This window comes from Pyrus communis, chromosome 6, assembly GCF_041283825.1.
Source record: "Pyrus communis isolate YQ-2024b chromosome 6, ASM4128382v1, whole genome shotgun sequence".
Lineage (NCBI taxonomy): Eukaryota > Viridiplantae > Streptophyta > Magnoliopsida > Rosales > Rosaceae > Pyrus > Pyrus communis.
The window spans coordinates 1,807,547-1,822,674 of NC_142570.1; the positions used below are offsets into that span (position 1 = coordinate 1,807,547).

The following is a 15,128-nucleotide window of genomic DNA, read 5'->3' on the forward strand; positions in this document are numbered from 1 at the left end:
CCTCACTCCATAAACATTTTATTTTTATTTTATTATTTGATTATTTGATTATTCTTTCAATTGTTTTAAAACAAACTAAGTAATAATATTACAAAATCAAAAATAAAGAAAATTTTCATTATTTAGTTTTATGAACATTAATACTGTAACTATTTCTTAAACAGAATATTGATTACTTCTTAAACTGAACATTATTTCTTAAATTGAACATTGACTACTTAAACCAAACACTATTTTGTAAACTAAACAACATTGACTACTTTTTAAATTGAACAATATTTCTTAAACTAAACACTAATTATATCTTAAACGGAACACTAATACTATCATTACTTCTTGAACTAAACACTGATTATTTCGTAAACTGAATACTGACTATTTCTTAAACTGAATACTAGTACTATTACTATTTCGTAAACTAAATACTGAATATTTCTTAAACTGAACACAATAGACTCTATATATTAAACCAAGTAATAGTACTATCACTATTTCGTAAACTAAGCACTAACTATTTTTCAAACCAAACACTAGTATTATCACTGTTTCGTAAACTAGTACTGTCATTATTTCTTAAACTAAGCACTGATTATTTCTTAAACAAAAAGCTAACTATTTCGTAAACTAAACATTGACCATTTCTTAAAATCAAACACTAGCACTATCACTATTTTTTAAACTATTTCTTTACAAATTACTGTCACGTATTGTTGTCAGCAATATATTTTTTTATCTCAAATTTCTCTCTTTTTAAATTTTTTTGGAGTTTGTTGATGTCAGTTTGAAAGGATTTGGTTGGCTCTATCCTCACAATCTCTCTTCCTTGCACACTCCCTCTCTACCTTCCCAATGAAATATTTAAAAAGTAATTTGGGTGCTGCTTTTGCACCGTTGATTTTCTGTTGAAAATTATAATTTTCTTTTCTTTCTTTCTGTACGTAAACAAATTTCTCTCTCTCCCTCTCTAAAAGAAAAAAGAGTCATTAAAGCTTCACTCTCACGTTTTCCTTCCCAATGAAATGTTTTAAAAATAATTTATTTTATCCATCCATTCCATCTCATCATTCATTGTACTACTCCCACTACTTATTTTGCACTGCACATTAGTCTTCTTATCAGTTCTATCTGTTCACAGTTACAGCAAAGGCTTGATTTGATATTTGAATTGGTTGGCATGTGCTTACGCGCGGTTGGGTTGTATAATTTTTTATTTTTTATTTTTTATTTTTTGTCCGTATCATTAAATAAAGTTTGTATATGGTTTTTGGTTAAAATTCAAAATTTTGAAGTCCTTTTGGTTAGTTTTCCTTAATTTATAATACATAATTGTCTTAAAATGCCGTCCTCAGTGTAAGAGTGGTAACATTACACCATACTTTCATGCAACAAGATATTATTTCAGCAGTATTTTAAGTCAATCTTATGGCAAAAGATTAGAATGCAAGGCAATGCGTAATTGACTTTGAAATACATTTTCAGCAAAATCATTGTGTTGAATTGAGAAATCTTCTGTTCAGCAGTCTTCACTAGTGCACGATCTATAAATTTCAACATAAACCTACACTGATGACAATTTCCAGTTAAGTGTAATGCACAAGTCCTAGTTCAAGCTTGTGGATGTATCTTGTCGCTAGTGGTGAGAGTAACCGATCTTCTCTAAACTTTTTATTACGAAAAAAGACTTGAGAGACATCTCAAAGATGTGAACAAATAGCAGAACCCCGACAACAACAATAACAAAAAAGCTTTATCCGACTAAATGAAGTCGGCTATATGAACCCTAGAACGCCATCAACATAAAATGGCACACTGGTGTAACTTGGAAATTTAGAATGGAGAATCAATACAACACTAAAACAAATCTCTGTTCTCCTAAAGTGTCCAAAGAAAAAAAAGCAGCAGTGATTGTACAACTACGTCCTCGACACTCGACTTCGGGTGTCCGAGCAGGCAAAACTGAAAACCGCGACTTCGGGTGTCCGAGCAGGCAAAACTGGAAACTGGAATCAACAATCTGAACCAGAGCTTCATTCCCATATACAAGACGCGTGACTTTCTTCTGCGCTTGGAAGCCGCCTCTGAAGAAAGAGTTTCACGCGTCCGAGACGCCATCTTATCAAGCATCAAGAATCGGGAAGCACTCTAAGGATGAGTGTCTCGCGCCCGCACACAATCGTTTCAAGCATCGAGAATTGGGAAGCGGTGTTCCGGCCACTTGGGATACGCACGCTTGTACAAACTCATGCATACGGTGTCACTCTGCTGGAGGACCCCGTTGAAGATGCATTTCAATGCCCCTGAAACAAAATTATATGGAAAGAAAAAAAGGCACTTAATAGCTACCTAAATGCAACAACAAAGCACGATCTGTTTCGAACTATTTGGGTATGTCGGAGATTTCAGTGACTTGAAAAATCGATATAGCGGGAAGGGGTGAAAGAAAAAGAGAACAGATTGCTCTGTAATCTTACCGTGTGTACCAAGAGGCTCCTTGATGCGACCACGACGACCACATTTGGTCCATACTTCAACAGGCTGCCACCACCAAGGACATTAAAAACATACCGTAATGATTCTAGTGAATTTTCTCGACACAATACAAAACAAATTTAAAAATTAAAGGATTATCTGCTATCTCACCTTGAACCATTTAACGTCCTCTGGGTTATGGAACATGTATCTTACAGAAGCTTTCAGTTTTGATACTCGTTGAGGGTAACTGCATCAAATATGTTTGGTTTAATAAATCAAAACTTTCAAGGGAAAACATCTGTACTACAAAAGGTCGCCACCCCCAACGGTAAAGAACGAATCGTACCCGGTTAAAGTAATCTTCTTTAGTATAATTCTGTCAGGGTCAATGCATTTCAGTGCACCAACAGCAGCTACTGTAGGTGGAGCGGCCACCCCTTCAGAACTCTTCAAAGCTACCAAAGCAAGTGGAGGAAAAGAGATTGGGGCATAAATTGAAGCCATGGAAAAACGTCCTGGATGTAGAAACCTCTCCATTTTATGCTTGTTCGAGTTCATGTTGTCAGTTGAATATATTGGCCTGCAAGTGACGAGCAAAAGCGTCAATCACTAAAATTCAGTAAGTATATAAGTTGATGGCATCAGAGATACTACCTGGCAATGAATTGGCGAAAGCCAACATGAAATATTAATTCGACCTTGGATTTGATAGGAGCATTGTACGTGTCGTGCTTCTTTATGCTGCAAAACATAGATCGCCAACAATCATGAGAAAACCTCCCCTTCAGAAGACCACAGAACTGCAAATTTTTCTCAACTAGAAGATACCTGAAATGAAGTACAGACATCTTGGACTCATGCTGCAAAAGACCACATGCTACAACAGGAATTGTCTTCGCATGCATACATAATTTAGAAGCAACACTAGTTGGCACTTCTGTGATATACAGCCTTGCATATGAGCCCGCTGTGGCACAGTCATCACTGTTTTCTTGGTCCATTCCTAAAGCTTTAGCAAGAACATTTTTCTGTGTTCTGTTAAAATTATCGAATGCAAAGATTCTGGCATACTCAGCAGGCAAAGACTCCTGAAGTTCATCAAAGACATACGTCAGTTTGACAATTGATACAAATAGAGTGAACGACTATTACACAAGTACAAGAATATTACTTTGGGATCCCACGAAGAGGTCCTGAAGGACTTCAGTCCCCTATACTTTGCAAAACGTTTTCTTGCTGGAATATCTAATGGTGTATCCACTTCATCCGGAAATTCTGAAACATATAAAATAACCATTATAAGCCAACTAGGTAATGCAGCACTAAACATTGACATAAAGGTGCTACAGATATAGTTTTTATAATATAAATCATGTAGCGACAGATAGAACATAGCTAAAAAGACAAGTACCCTCATCATCAGCGTGTGCTTGCTTTATTTTTCGAATCTCATTCTCCAACTGTTCCTTGGTCAAGTTTTCACCTTCCTGTAAAACAAAGAATAAAAATTTAAGTCTTATAATATACAGAACTTGAACAAACAAAATAAACTTCTTAATGACAGCACATAAATATTAGCAATCTGACTAGTACCAGTACAGTGACAATTGAATTCTTACAGACAAATACACATTGGGTCCTTTTCCTTTTTGAAAAATTCCCATAAACCTTAAATGCTCACAGATGAATTCTTTACATATTAATGAAAGTGCTGCAAATAGATAGAGAAAAAACCAATGACGTAGAAAACTCATGAGCGAAAACCTACTATGCAGCAATCTAATTCAAACCATTAAAGTGAATGGTTTATGCACCTTTTTAAAAACCTATTGTCTGAAGTAATATGTCAGTGGTTCAGCTTACCCTAGAGAAACACTAGGATTCTGACCATTGAGAAGTAATATCTGACCAAAAGCAACCACAATTTACCTTTGCCATCCATGATTAGAGGATGTGGTTGGTATTTTGGTATTCTTAAATCTTAATGTTCCTTACATTTGAAAATGAATAACAACATGATAGGATTCCATGTTAATTGGTGTGTCTTCATGTTAGATCAGAAACACTTTCAATGAGAACAGAGAGACTGACTAATTCTGGTAATACAATAAAGATAACTTGATGCACAAATAACATACGAAGCTCACCATCATCACTGAATCAACATCAGTTTCTCCATCAGAGTCCCTTATTGAAGCTTGATTGTCGCTCTCATCTGAATAATTATTGTCATCTTGACCAGGATAACCACCGTCCCTCTCATCCAATATCATACCATCAGCTTCATCATCAGTACTTGACTCCTCTTCATCTGTATCATCCACAATCCAAGCAGCCTGCAAGAACCGAAATCATGTCTCTGGTATACCACTAAAAGTTTGTCTGAAACCTCTCAACATCAACAAACAAATATGTGACTAACATATAACAAAGAAACATTCAGAATTAAAGGAATTGACAAGAAAAGATGCAGACCTGGTATTCTGAAGTGCCTCGAGGAAGAGCTCTCTTTTTCTTCTTTTTTTGCTTCTGACTTTGTTCAGCCTCAGCCATTTCTGCTTCTGTTGGCCATGTCTGACAAGAAAAGAATTTAGGTTTGAGTGAAGTTGCAACTTGTTCCACAACCAGTCCAATAATTCACCAAACTTCATAATAAAACTAAGAAAATCTGAAAGTATATCACATTAGCCGAGCGAAATAGGAGCATGGGAAAAAGCTGACCGGCATGTCAAAAGCATTCCTCTGAAGTAATTAATGCTCTGGTGCAAAATTTTACTAGCATGACATTCTACTTTTATAGTTCATGCAATTCCACTCAAATCCCCCTATTTTTGTTTTATTCATTCTTGGATTAGCAATATACAAGCCATATTCTTAATATCAACCCATATTTATGTTAATGGAAATGAGTATGACAAATAATTAATAGAAGAAAGGTAATCTTGTTACCTGTTCACCTGCAAGGGGATCAGGAACATTCTCAACTAGTAAAGCCTCCTGCTTCATAGGATCGGGAACCAAAGAACGAAGGACCTTGAAGAAGAAAAAGAGCACATAATATTTCAAAATTTCAAATGAAAAATACTTCACAAAATAAATTACTCGCATCAAATCTTATTATTAAAAAGGAAACAACTTATTCTATAGACAGTGTACTTATATTCAAATAAAACAGCTAATACCTCTGCATCACCCACTTCATCGGAGTCCATGGCATCTTGCTCTTTTCTTGCATTCAAGGGAAATGGATCCTTGAGAATTTCCATTTTGGACAGCTGGAAATCCCCCGCACCAGAAACATGAACCTAATATAAAAGAAAATAAGACAACTTCCAAATCATGTGACCAAGGACATGTCTTTGGATGGACTAATTACCAGTTGGTTCGCTGAGAGACTGCGAGCACGTATATATCCAGTAAGGAGAAGGGTGCACTTTCCCAAATTGGAATCATCTGCTACCATATCAACCTATAAAAATACAAAATGTGTTAGCTTATTACGCAGATGAAAATAACTTGAATCATCTTTCTTATTTATCAAATTCAACTCTACTTTAAGAATAGTTGTTCTTCTACAAGGCACACATGCCTCGCCAAACTAGAAAAACTTCTCCCCTATAATTTCCTAATAGTTTCCACCTCTACCTAACAAAGAATGACAGCGAAAACCTAGATAGGTTCAAAATGAGCACCTTCTGGGCCATCAGGTAAGCCCGTTGACTTCGCCAGTGAGGAACTGAAAGCCTTTGTTCCTTAAAGAGCCACATGAACTGCAATTATAGTAAGATGACAAAGGAAATCTATGAGAGGCATGATATTACGTATATACAAAACAAAATAACTTCATTAAAATTATAACCCCTCTGAATTTTGTCATAGAAAGCATAAGCCTACGATAAAGAATCTAGAGCCAACAGTTACCTTGTGCAACTCATCCTTTGTATCAGCTGGATAATATTTACAGTCCTCAGGAAATTCAGAAGCGAGACAAGATGTACATAGTTTCTTTGAATCATGTCTTCTTTTCATGTCAGCAGGTAGATCCTAAAAACATGAAGCAAAAAGAAGAATAAATCCTATGTCAAATTGGGCACAAGCTAATTTTCCTATTTTGCGAGTATTTCCAAGAATATATAAAGCAGATAGACAAACATACACGAATTAGCACCACGGTGCTTGGTAAACCAAGGGACCTAAAAACAGAAAGACATTGACTTCCAAACGAGTCAATGTAGTCAGACGTGCTTCCTTCACGTGAAGAGCTCACTGATGCCACAAAAGCGATGAGATCAGCAACCTACAACTCAAAGAACCTTTTTCAGAAGAAACACAAGCAAAAACTTAGGAAGAATACACAAGTGACAGACTTTTTTACCTTGGCCATTTCCATACATGTTGGAAGATCACCATGAGGTGCTTTCAGTACCTAAAAAGATACCATGAATTAGATACTTAAAATTATTCACATCAGTCATGGATGTTAATTACTCGACGAACACAAAACATTTATATGATAGTCATTCGACTAAAAACTTAAAATACAGCAGCAGAGGCAGGGTACCGTCGTTCTCAGCTTGTACTCAGGAGAAGCAACTGTCGGAAATGCGGGTTCATAACCTTGCGGAGATAACAAGGATAAAAGATCCTCAGCAAGTGAATTTAGGTTCACATCAGCAGAAAGCCCGAACAAAACCTGCCATTAGCGGAACTTCAAACGATTTACACAGCTGATAAAAACATCCTAATTGCGCATTAGTCCACTCGAAAAACTTTTCTCTATCAATGCCAACTGCAAACAAAACACTCACAATGACACGGGGAGGACTTGCTGATCCACTCGAAGCCCTCTTCTCTTTCAAAAGAGCCGCTCGCTTCTGCTCCCGAAGCTACAAAGCATCGAAATTGCAAATTAGACGTTTTGTACGAAAAACCGAAACGACAGAAAGACTGGAAATTTCGAAACCAGTTACCATCTTGCTCCGCTGAACGCGAGCCGCCCGAGCTCCCTTGGCAACATTGCGCTCAGTTTTACCGATCCTACTCTTCTCTGAAGCACCAAAAACACTCAACTTATACACAGACTGAATTTCATAACCGTTATATCTCAAATTTTCGACGAAAAGGAGGCTGAATAAAAAAGAAGTGCGAGAAAGTAGAGAGAGAACCTGAAGTTTTGTGGAGATTGCGAGATGACTTTGAAGCGAAGCGCGTCTTGTGCTGCTTGTTTACTTGAGCTCGCGAGCCTCCCATCGCAACGCTTGCAGGGAGAAACGCTGCAGGCGGCGGCGAGTGCAGTAACGATTAGGAATATACCGAGTAAGCAGCAAGGCTGAGTTGGAAATATACATATATATATATAGAAAGAGAGAGAGGAAGCGATGGGTCGAAAAAGCTTACCGTACTCGGCGCCGCAGTCGATAACTCAGTGCGGTGCCGCCAAAACAGAGAGAATGGTTGAGAAGAAGAGAGGGAGAGAAGCAGAGAGGCGGGGTGCGTGTGAAATTTCGGGCTTCAAGTTTTTTAAACGTAGGGTTGGGGAAGCTCAAAACGCTACGTTTTACTTAATGTACTCTGCCAAATCATGGGTTTAGGGAAGTTCTATTTTTTTTTTTTTTTTTTTTTTTTTGTTGAAGAACTGGGAAGTTCTACTTTGGTGATTAGTTTTTGGAAAGGGATCCGGATCCCTTCCACCAAATCCTTCCTGTCAACTAATTCAGGTTCTATAATTTGATCTAACGGTTAAAGTTATTATAAATTTTATAATAGGTCTATATTTTAAGTTGTTGGATCAAATTTAAGGGCTAAGATTAGTTGATGGGGAGAATTTGATGAAAAGGATCCGAAGAGGATCCTTTCCGTAGTTTTTTTATTACAAGCTAATATTCTATTTTAGTCTATGCTAGGGGGAGAGTTTGAACACAATAAGTTAAAGAGAAAGATTTCAATTATCAGGGTAGCAAGTATTATAGGGTTGCGATTTTACTACTTCGGTTGTTGAAATTCGAAACTATACTTCAGGGAATGGGTGAGATTGTTTCTCAATAAAACACTGATAATTATAAGAATTTCTTCTTTTATTATAAATGGTTGTGTTCATAATCCAACTGTTTCTTGAAAAAACATTTGTAATACCCTTTTATGAGCTAAAAATACTTTCTAAATGTTTTTTTTAGAGAACTCGTCATTTTAGGTCTATATGTTTGGTTTTACACAAACAAGTTAGAATCACTATTTGACTATTAAAACTCGTTTTTTAACCCTTACAAAAGCAATTCCAAACAAACGTTAATTTTTTATTTTTCAGCATATTTCCATGTCAATAACCCATGAAAAAGATTGACCTTTTTTTATGTGTAAAACATTATACATGCGTAATTTATTAAGAGTAGTGTTATTAAAATACTCCTTTTTAGCTCTGCACAACTTTACTAATTTTTGTCATTGATATTTTTCAGTTCATTCGATCTAACAGTAGAAAATTAAGAAAAATGTGTGTTGTATAAAAATAAGTATGTGGATAGCACCACTTCTTTTTTATTTTAATCCAAGCGAATATTAGGAGTTTGAACCAGAAACTACGAGTGCATGGCCGTACTGCGATAGGCTTAATAAACTTTTAACGTTCTGTAGATATAAAAAGGCGGGAGAAACCTGGAAGCAGAGAGTCGTTGAACTGAGCGCACACGCAGAGTCGCAGAGTCGCCGGAAAAGATACAAAATGGAGGATTCCGGGCGATCCTTTGCCAAATCTCAACATACAAGGACATGCTAGACCAGGTACACTCTATCTCCTCATCCTCCATTTCCGATCTCATCCAACGCTTCATCTCCCCCAGTTTCCCCCTTTTTAGTACAATCGTCATCGATCGAAAAAGAAACTTCTTGCTTGTGAAATTAGGTGAACGAAGAAATCGAGGCGAATATTCAGATTATGAGATTCCGATGTCGAACGCGCTCTGGCCGCCAAAGAATCCGACCTCACCAAGAGGCTCTACTTCTCGCACTCTGAACTCACCGGACTCCTCACGTCGACAGTAAGTTCTCCGATTACCTCACGTGCTTTCCGTTATCGCATCGTGCTTAGATTTTCAGAAGGACATTGACAATGGTAACGCTAACGAACTACACGCTCTTATGTTGGAAAAATAGTTCCTCGAAAATGAAATTCGTTTATTAGAAGAGAAGAACAATGGTTTGAAGAACTCAATGCTGGCATTTGTTGAAGGAATTCGCTTGGCCAATCGTCGGAATGTGTACGAGACGCCATAAGGGTCCAATATCTCTCGAGGATATTAATAGTTGCAACTCTGGTACAAATACTTTGCCTTTATTTGCAGATTTTTACTTGTTCTTTTTTAGTTTAGGAGTGTTTAATCTCCTTAGTGTGAAATGTGAGCAATTCTCGTGTCAATAGTTTGTAGGGTTTAGGGTTTGGGGTTTAGGAAGTTATCTAATCCAATCGTATTACTCTTTTTGTTTAATTTAGTGAGACGTCCAATCCAATCGTATGCACCGAAGTCGGTAATATCATCCTGCCACTAACATTATCATGCACTTTGCCTTAGGTCAAGATGTCAAAAGATAAAGAAAATAGGGATGGAAGTGTAACGGGTACTTTAGACAGAATTATACTCTTGTTCGTTGATAAACGAGATGTGTGAAAATCTCATACTATGCGTTTTGAACCAAACTTGGATGATGTATTTAACAATGCTGATCAAATACACACTTGAAACTGCAAGTATATCGATCATGAAAATCGCGTGATTCTCTTATAAAAATAATTGGTTACGTGGGGCCATGCCAAGTTTTACCATTTATAACCCATGTCAGGATTCAGTTCTTGTATGAAAATGTTCGAGTATAAGGTTGATTAGATTGTGACAAGTGTCAATTGTAAAAGAGTGTCATGTGTCAATTTGTTATCGAACTCTTGATGTCAGACGGTAGTTATACTGTGAGATATTTATATTGTAAAAAAACTAGTATTCATTCAATGAAAACAAAAATTGATAAGTCGGTTACTACTTTCTCTCTCTATTCTTCTTGTGTATTCTCTCTCTCTAAGATTTCCTAGCTGTGTTGTTATGAAGCATATTCAGCTTCTGAAAAATTCTCACTTCAATTCAGCTTGTTGTAATACAGCGGTAGACCTTCAATTACGCCACTCGTTATAGTATAATAGCTGTTGCCCCTTGAATGGACTGATAAAACAGCAGTTCTTTCTAAGTAGCTAATTTAATTTCTGGATAGTAAGGTATTCACTGTAACTATTATAGCCGGATCATAGTGGACCATTCTAGTAATGCTTCGCTAACTTTGTGGTTTGCTACAAACTGTTGGTATGCAGCTTTACAAGTTGATACACAGCGAGGAAGTCGGGAGAACGAGAAGTTAGTGAAGGATATCGATAACATGAAAACCTCATTGCCTTCAAGTTTCGACTATAGCAATCGATATGTCAGTGGTAACACTGGTAAGCGTTTTACATGATCTAAATGAGTGACATAATTGATTTGACTGTCATCTTAGATTTCGGAATGGTGATGTGTTCATTTCTGAGTAAAAAAAAGTCATAGCTAGTGAAGCCCCTCTACAATCATTTGTATTTTCTTACAAGATTAACAATTTCCACCTCCCCCTGTATAAAAGTAAGTATTTGAATATTGTAGTAACGCTTGTCTTGTTTGTTTTCCTTGGATCGGAAACCAGCATGCTACTCCGTCTTAGTAAGTATGAAGAATAAGATAAGATGCATCGATGCGTCGTGATCTTCCGTACATGCAACAGTATATACAAATGAAATGATAACCATATGCAATATTTACTGTGATACCTACATCATCTTCAATCCATTTTAGCGGCTTACAGTGACTTGGAATTCATAATTTGTAACCCCACGCATCAATTTACAGTTTCGAACCAGGTGAAGATCGTGGACTGGACAGGAAGTTGAAGGTACGTGTACCCTCTGTTTCTAGCCAAACAAAATGTGCCCTCCGAATCCAATTAAACTGGTAGGCCTAATTTGAACTGCTGAAATCTCCTTTCTTCATGAATAGTTTCTGGCATCATTCTTTTGCAGTCATGCATGCAGCATTTGTTATTTTGAATGTAGTTGGCTTGGATTCTTGTCAAACTAAGATTTTCTCTTCTCACATGTCACTAATTCACCATGTTGTAATCATTCATTAGACAAGTAGCGCACCTTTAAAACACGTAGAAAGCATTTAGTGAACGATAACACCACTGTAACTAAAACTTGGTTGCCCAATCGAGGGAATCTCTTGCAAAAAAGTTTTATAATTAAATTTCATCTCCCATAAAGAATCATATTTTCCTCATCTCTCATCCAATTCACATACTTAAGAAACATTTTCCTCACCTCTCTAATACGTCATAATATTGATATCCCAATCAAATCACACAAAACATATTATGTGTTTGAACTTTTTTATGTGATAGTGAGTTATTCGTTCGAAATACCGCTACAGGGATGTGTCCAGTATACGAATCCCAAACCATATAAAACTCCACTATACACTACTATGGCGGTTTTCAAATCCAACCATGAACATGTTCCATTGTTCACTCACTTTCAACTTTAGATAGGGGTCCAGCTTTCATTTATTTATCTAGTTTTTCTCATATCTGGTTGGTAAGCTAGAAAAAGCATAGGGAATTATAAATTGGAAATTGCATTGAAGCTCTCATATCAAAAACAGAAGGAGAGTCGTAGAGAGGTGACAGCTATAGCCTATTGATATATTTCTTCGACGGAACAAAAATGTGGTTCAAATCAAAACCTCTAAATAAAAGCTTTGAGTTTGTCTTCCATGTCACGGACAGTGACCATGTTCCTCTGGTGAATATCACGTGCGCCCTGGCCCCCGACCGTACCATACAGCTATGTCGTTTTTGTATTCTGATGATATTGGTACTTATTATTGTTGTTGTGGTTCAACTCTTCTGTATTGTCAATTGTGCTGGCCACACAACTTATAAAGCTCCACCGGTCCTCTGATGATTGGAAAGCAGAAAAGAAAAGAGAAGCTGGGTCCTTTGTCAAATTGCCAAGTAGATTTTGGTTCACTAGTTTAGTATGTCAGTAAGTGCTTAAGTTGTCAATTAGGAACTTATAATTGAGGTTAGTTATGGTACTTAACACTAAGTTAGGTCCCCTTAGAACCAAGTAGCTTCTAGTACGCATGCAAACGTCACTCGTCAAAATAATGACCTGAAAATTTTATGCACTAGTCAAATTATTATATCTGTTATGTGGAATGATTCTTTACATATAAAAAGTGAAGTATCTTTCGTTTGAGATGCTATATTTTCTAATTTCAATTATATCATCGCCTAAGTATCTTTCTTCCTATCTCTTTCATCACTAGAGAGGATGTCTCACTTATTGCACTCAAGATTTTGCCCTCCTTTCGGAGAGAGACTTGCATGGACGAGTTTACGTCGTATGATATTCCAATTCATTAATATGTTACAGTGTGTAAGTTTCTCTTCACATAGCAATGTATTGTTAGACTAAAATGCTACAATATCGACAAAACCCATTTCATATAAATCGCGCTCCAGAATTTTGCAATATCTATTTCTTGCCATCGACACTCTACATATGTATGTATAGGTGATCGTAGTTCCTAGTTGCCCTAGTGCATCCTTCTATTTCTAGGTTGGACACTTGGCATGCCCAGAGATTAGGGCCCCAAGAACCAAGGTGCATGACCATTGACTACTGACCAGTGAGGTAATAGAGCGATTAATCCTCCATTCACTAATCCCTCGATGATCCTTCATGTTAGGTCTCTTTCTGGGGCCCCCTTTTGAGCCTGCTGGCTGGAACCCACACTATCTTCTTCTCCCTATAAGAAACCACCCTCCTCCCTCCTCCTTAATTCTCATGCAACTCCAACCGTATATTCAAAAATAGTTCACACAGAGGAGTGAAAATATTGAAAGAAGCAGGGAACTAGTTCAAATAGTTGTGTGGAAAATAGAGAGATGGAGATGAAGAGTGGTAATCCTGTTGAAGCCTCGAAAAGAAGGTTTTCGGGTAAAAGATTTTGCGGGTTTCTTAAAGAAGGAAGAGGAAGGTTCTACGTTTTCAGAAGATGTATTGTTATGCTTCTTTGTTGGCATGATTAGGAATTTAGGATAAAGTGCTTCGTGTATTAATCGAGCTATTCGCCTCCAAAAATCGCTTTTCTTTTTTTTTTTTCCTTTCATTTTTCAACGTCAATATTAGGTATTATGTGTTTAGTAATTAACTATTTGAGGGAAGGTCTTGGAGCAATGGAAATGTTGCTTCTTTGTGATCTAAAGGTCACGGGTTTAAGTTGTAAAAACAGCATCTATTGCAGAGCAAGTGTAAGGCTACATACAAAAGACATTATCCTTCTAATCTTCGTAAATCGGATAATCATGTTGACTTGGGATCGCTCTTTATGTGTGTAGTAATGAGTCGCTCTGTATGTGTGTAGTAATGAACTATCTGTACTAACTTTTATTTTCTCTGCTGATATGAACTCGTAGTTATGGGTGATTTTGTTATACTATTTATGTTTTGCATCATCAATTGAACTAACTCGATACAGTCAATGCTGCATTTCATCCCTGTGGAATATCATCCATGCCATATAAACTTAGTACGTTAAAGGTTTTTTAGTTTACGAAATAATTTATTTTAAACTACATGTAAGTCATTAGCCTTGTGCATGTATTGTCGGGACACCACCATGCACTCGTGCATGCGACCTTGTTTCGGTCAAAAAAAGGCCGGTAAAGATTGTGACAGTTCATCTTCCGATCAGGACACCAGGTTCATATTTGATCTATGTGGGTCTGGTCACACGCTGGGAGGGCATCTCAATCTGGAGAAGGACGTACCTACACCTCGATACGCCACTGTAATGTCATTGGTAGCATTTAGCCATTTATACATTGTACTGCATGATTGGTCCCGACGCCATATTGGAGGGGCAACGGTGTAGGCAAATCTCTTTCCTTAATATATACTAACATGTAGGCACACACAAAGTGTGTGAGAAATTTTTTTTATTTTTGTTTTTGAAATAGAAGGAGAGAATAAGAGAGTGATAGAGAATGTGGGAGTGTGAAGTTTTTATTTTTTTATTTTTTTTATTTATTATTATTAATTTTTAATTAGATATATGTTATGATTACATGTAGATGAGGTTTTGAAAAAAAAAAACAAAATTTGGTTGTGTGAAATTACATGTATGCCCGTATTTCTTATTCATGTTTTGTTTTAATTAGATGATTAAACTAATAATTTCATAAAATTTTGGTTGACAATGAGTACTTTATTAATTAGTAAAGATATATATATATATATATATATATATATATATATATATAGAGAGAGAGAGAGAGAGAGAGAGAGAGAGAGAGAGAGAGAGAGAGAGAGAGAGAGAGAGAGACATACTTGCATTTAAAGGTGTGGCCATCGGATAGATTCCGAAACTTTAAAACTCAACCACAATGCCTAGAAATAGAGTTCGAAATTAGGGTGGCCAACTCAATAGGCTTGGGTTGAAATTCTTCACACTCAATTGTCAGCCAAGAAAAAAGGCAAACCGACACATCCAAACCATTGTTAGGCGGTTTGGGTTGGGCTGGTT

At 36.7% G+C, this 15,128-nt stretch overlaps 1 protein-coding gene and 1 long non-coding RNA gene across 2 annotated transcripts; one reads left to right on the plus strand and one right to left on the minus strand.

Moving 5' to 3' along the window:
• Window positions 1–1,734: 1,734 nt before the first annotated feature.
• LOC137710792 (uncharacterized) lies at window positions 1,735–7,998 on the minus strand. The gene is made up of 22 exons (XM_068449919.2): window positions 7,870–7,998; window positions 7,638–7,745; window positions 7,443–7,519; window positions 7,281–7,358; window positions 7,034–7,165; window positions 6,848–6,898; window positions 6,629–6,769; window positions 6,394–6,516; window positions 6,165–6,242; window positions 5,849–5,941; window positions 5,655–5,777; window positions 5,422–5,505; window positions 4,948–5,046; window positions 4,620–4,808; window positions 3,884–3,959; window positions 3,644–3,747; window positions 3,301–3,560; window positions 3,127–3,213; window positions 2,819–3,052; window positions 2,641–2,719; window positions 2,472–2,535; window positions 1,735–2,297 (listed from the first exon to the last, which is right to left on the minus strand). Exons 2-22 carry the CDS (start codon window positions 7,720–7,722, stop codon window positions 2,179–2,181), a joined length of 2,376 nt encoding a protein of 791 aa, XP_068306020.2. The 5' UTR covers window positions 7,723–7,745; window positions 7,870–7,998; the 3' UTR covers window positions 1,735–2,178.
• Window positions 7,999–9,150: 1,152 nt separating this feature from the next.
• On the plus strand, window positions 9,151–11,180 carry LOC148696103 (uncharacterized). Its single transcript, XR_015963827.1, has 3 exons — window positions 9,151–9,249; window positions 9,371–9,782; window positions 10,823–11,180. It is a non-coding gene; the product is annotated as an uncharacterized LOC148696103 (long non-coding RNA).
• Window positions 11,181–15,128: the final 3,948 nt, after the last annotated feature.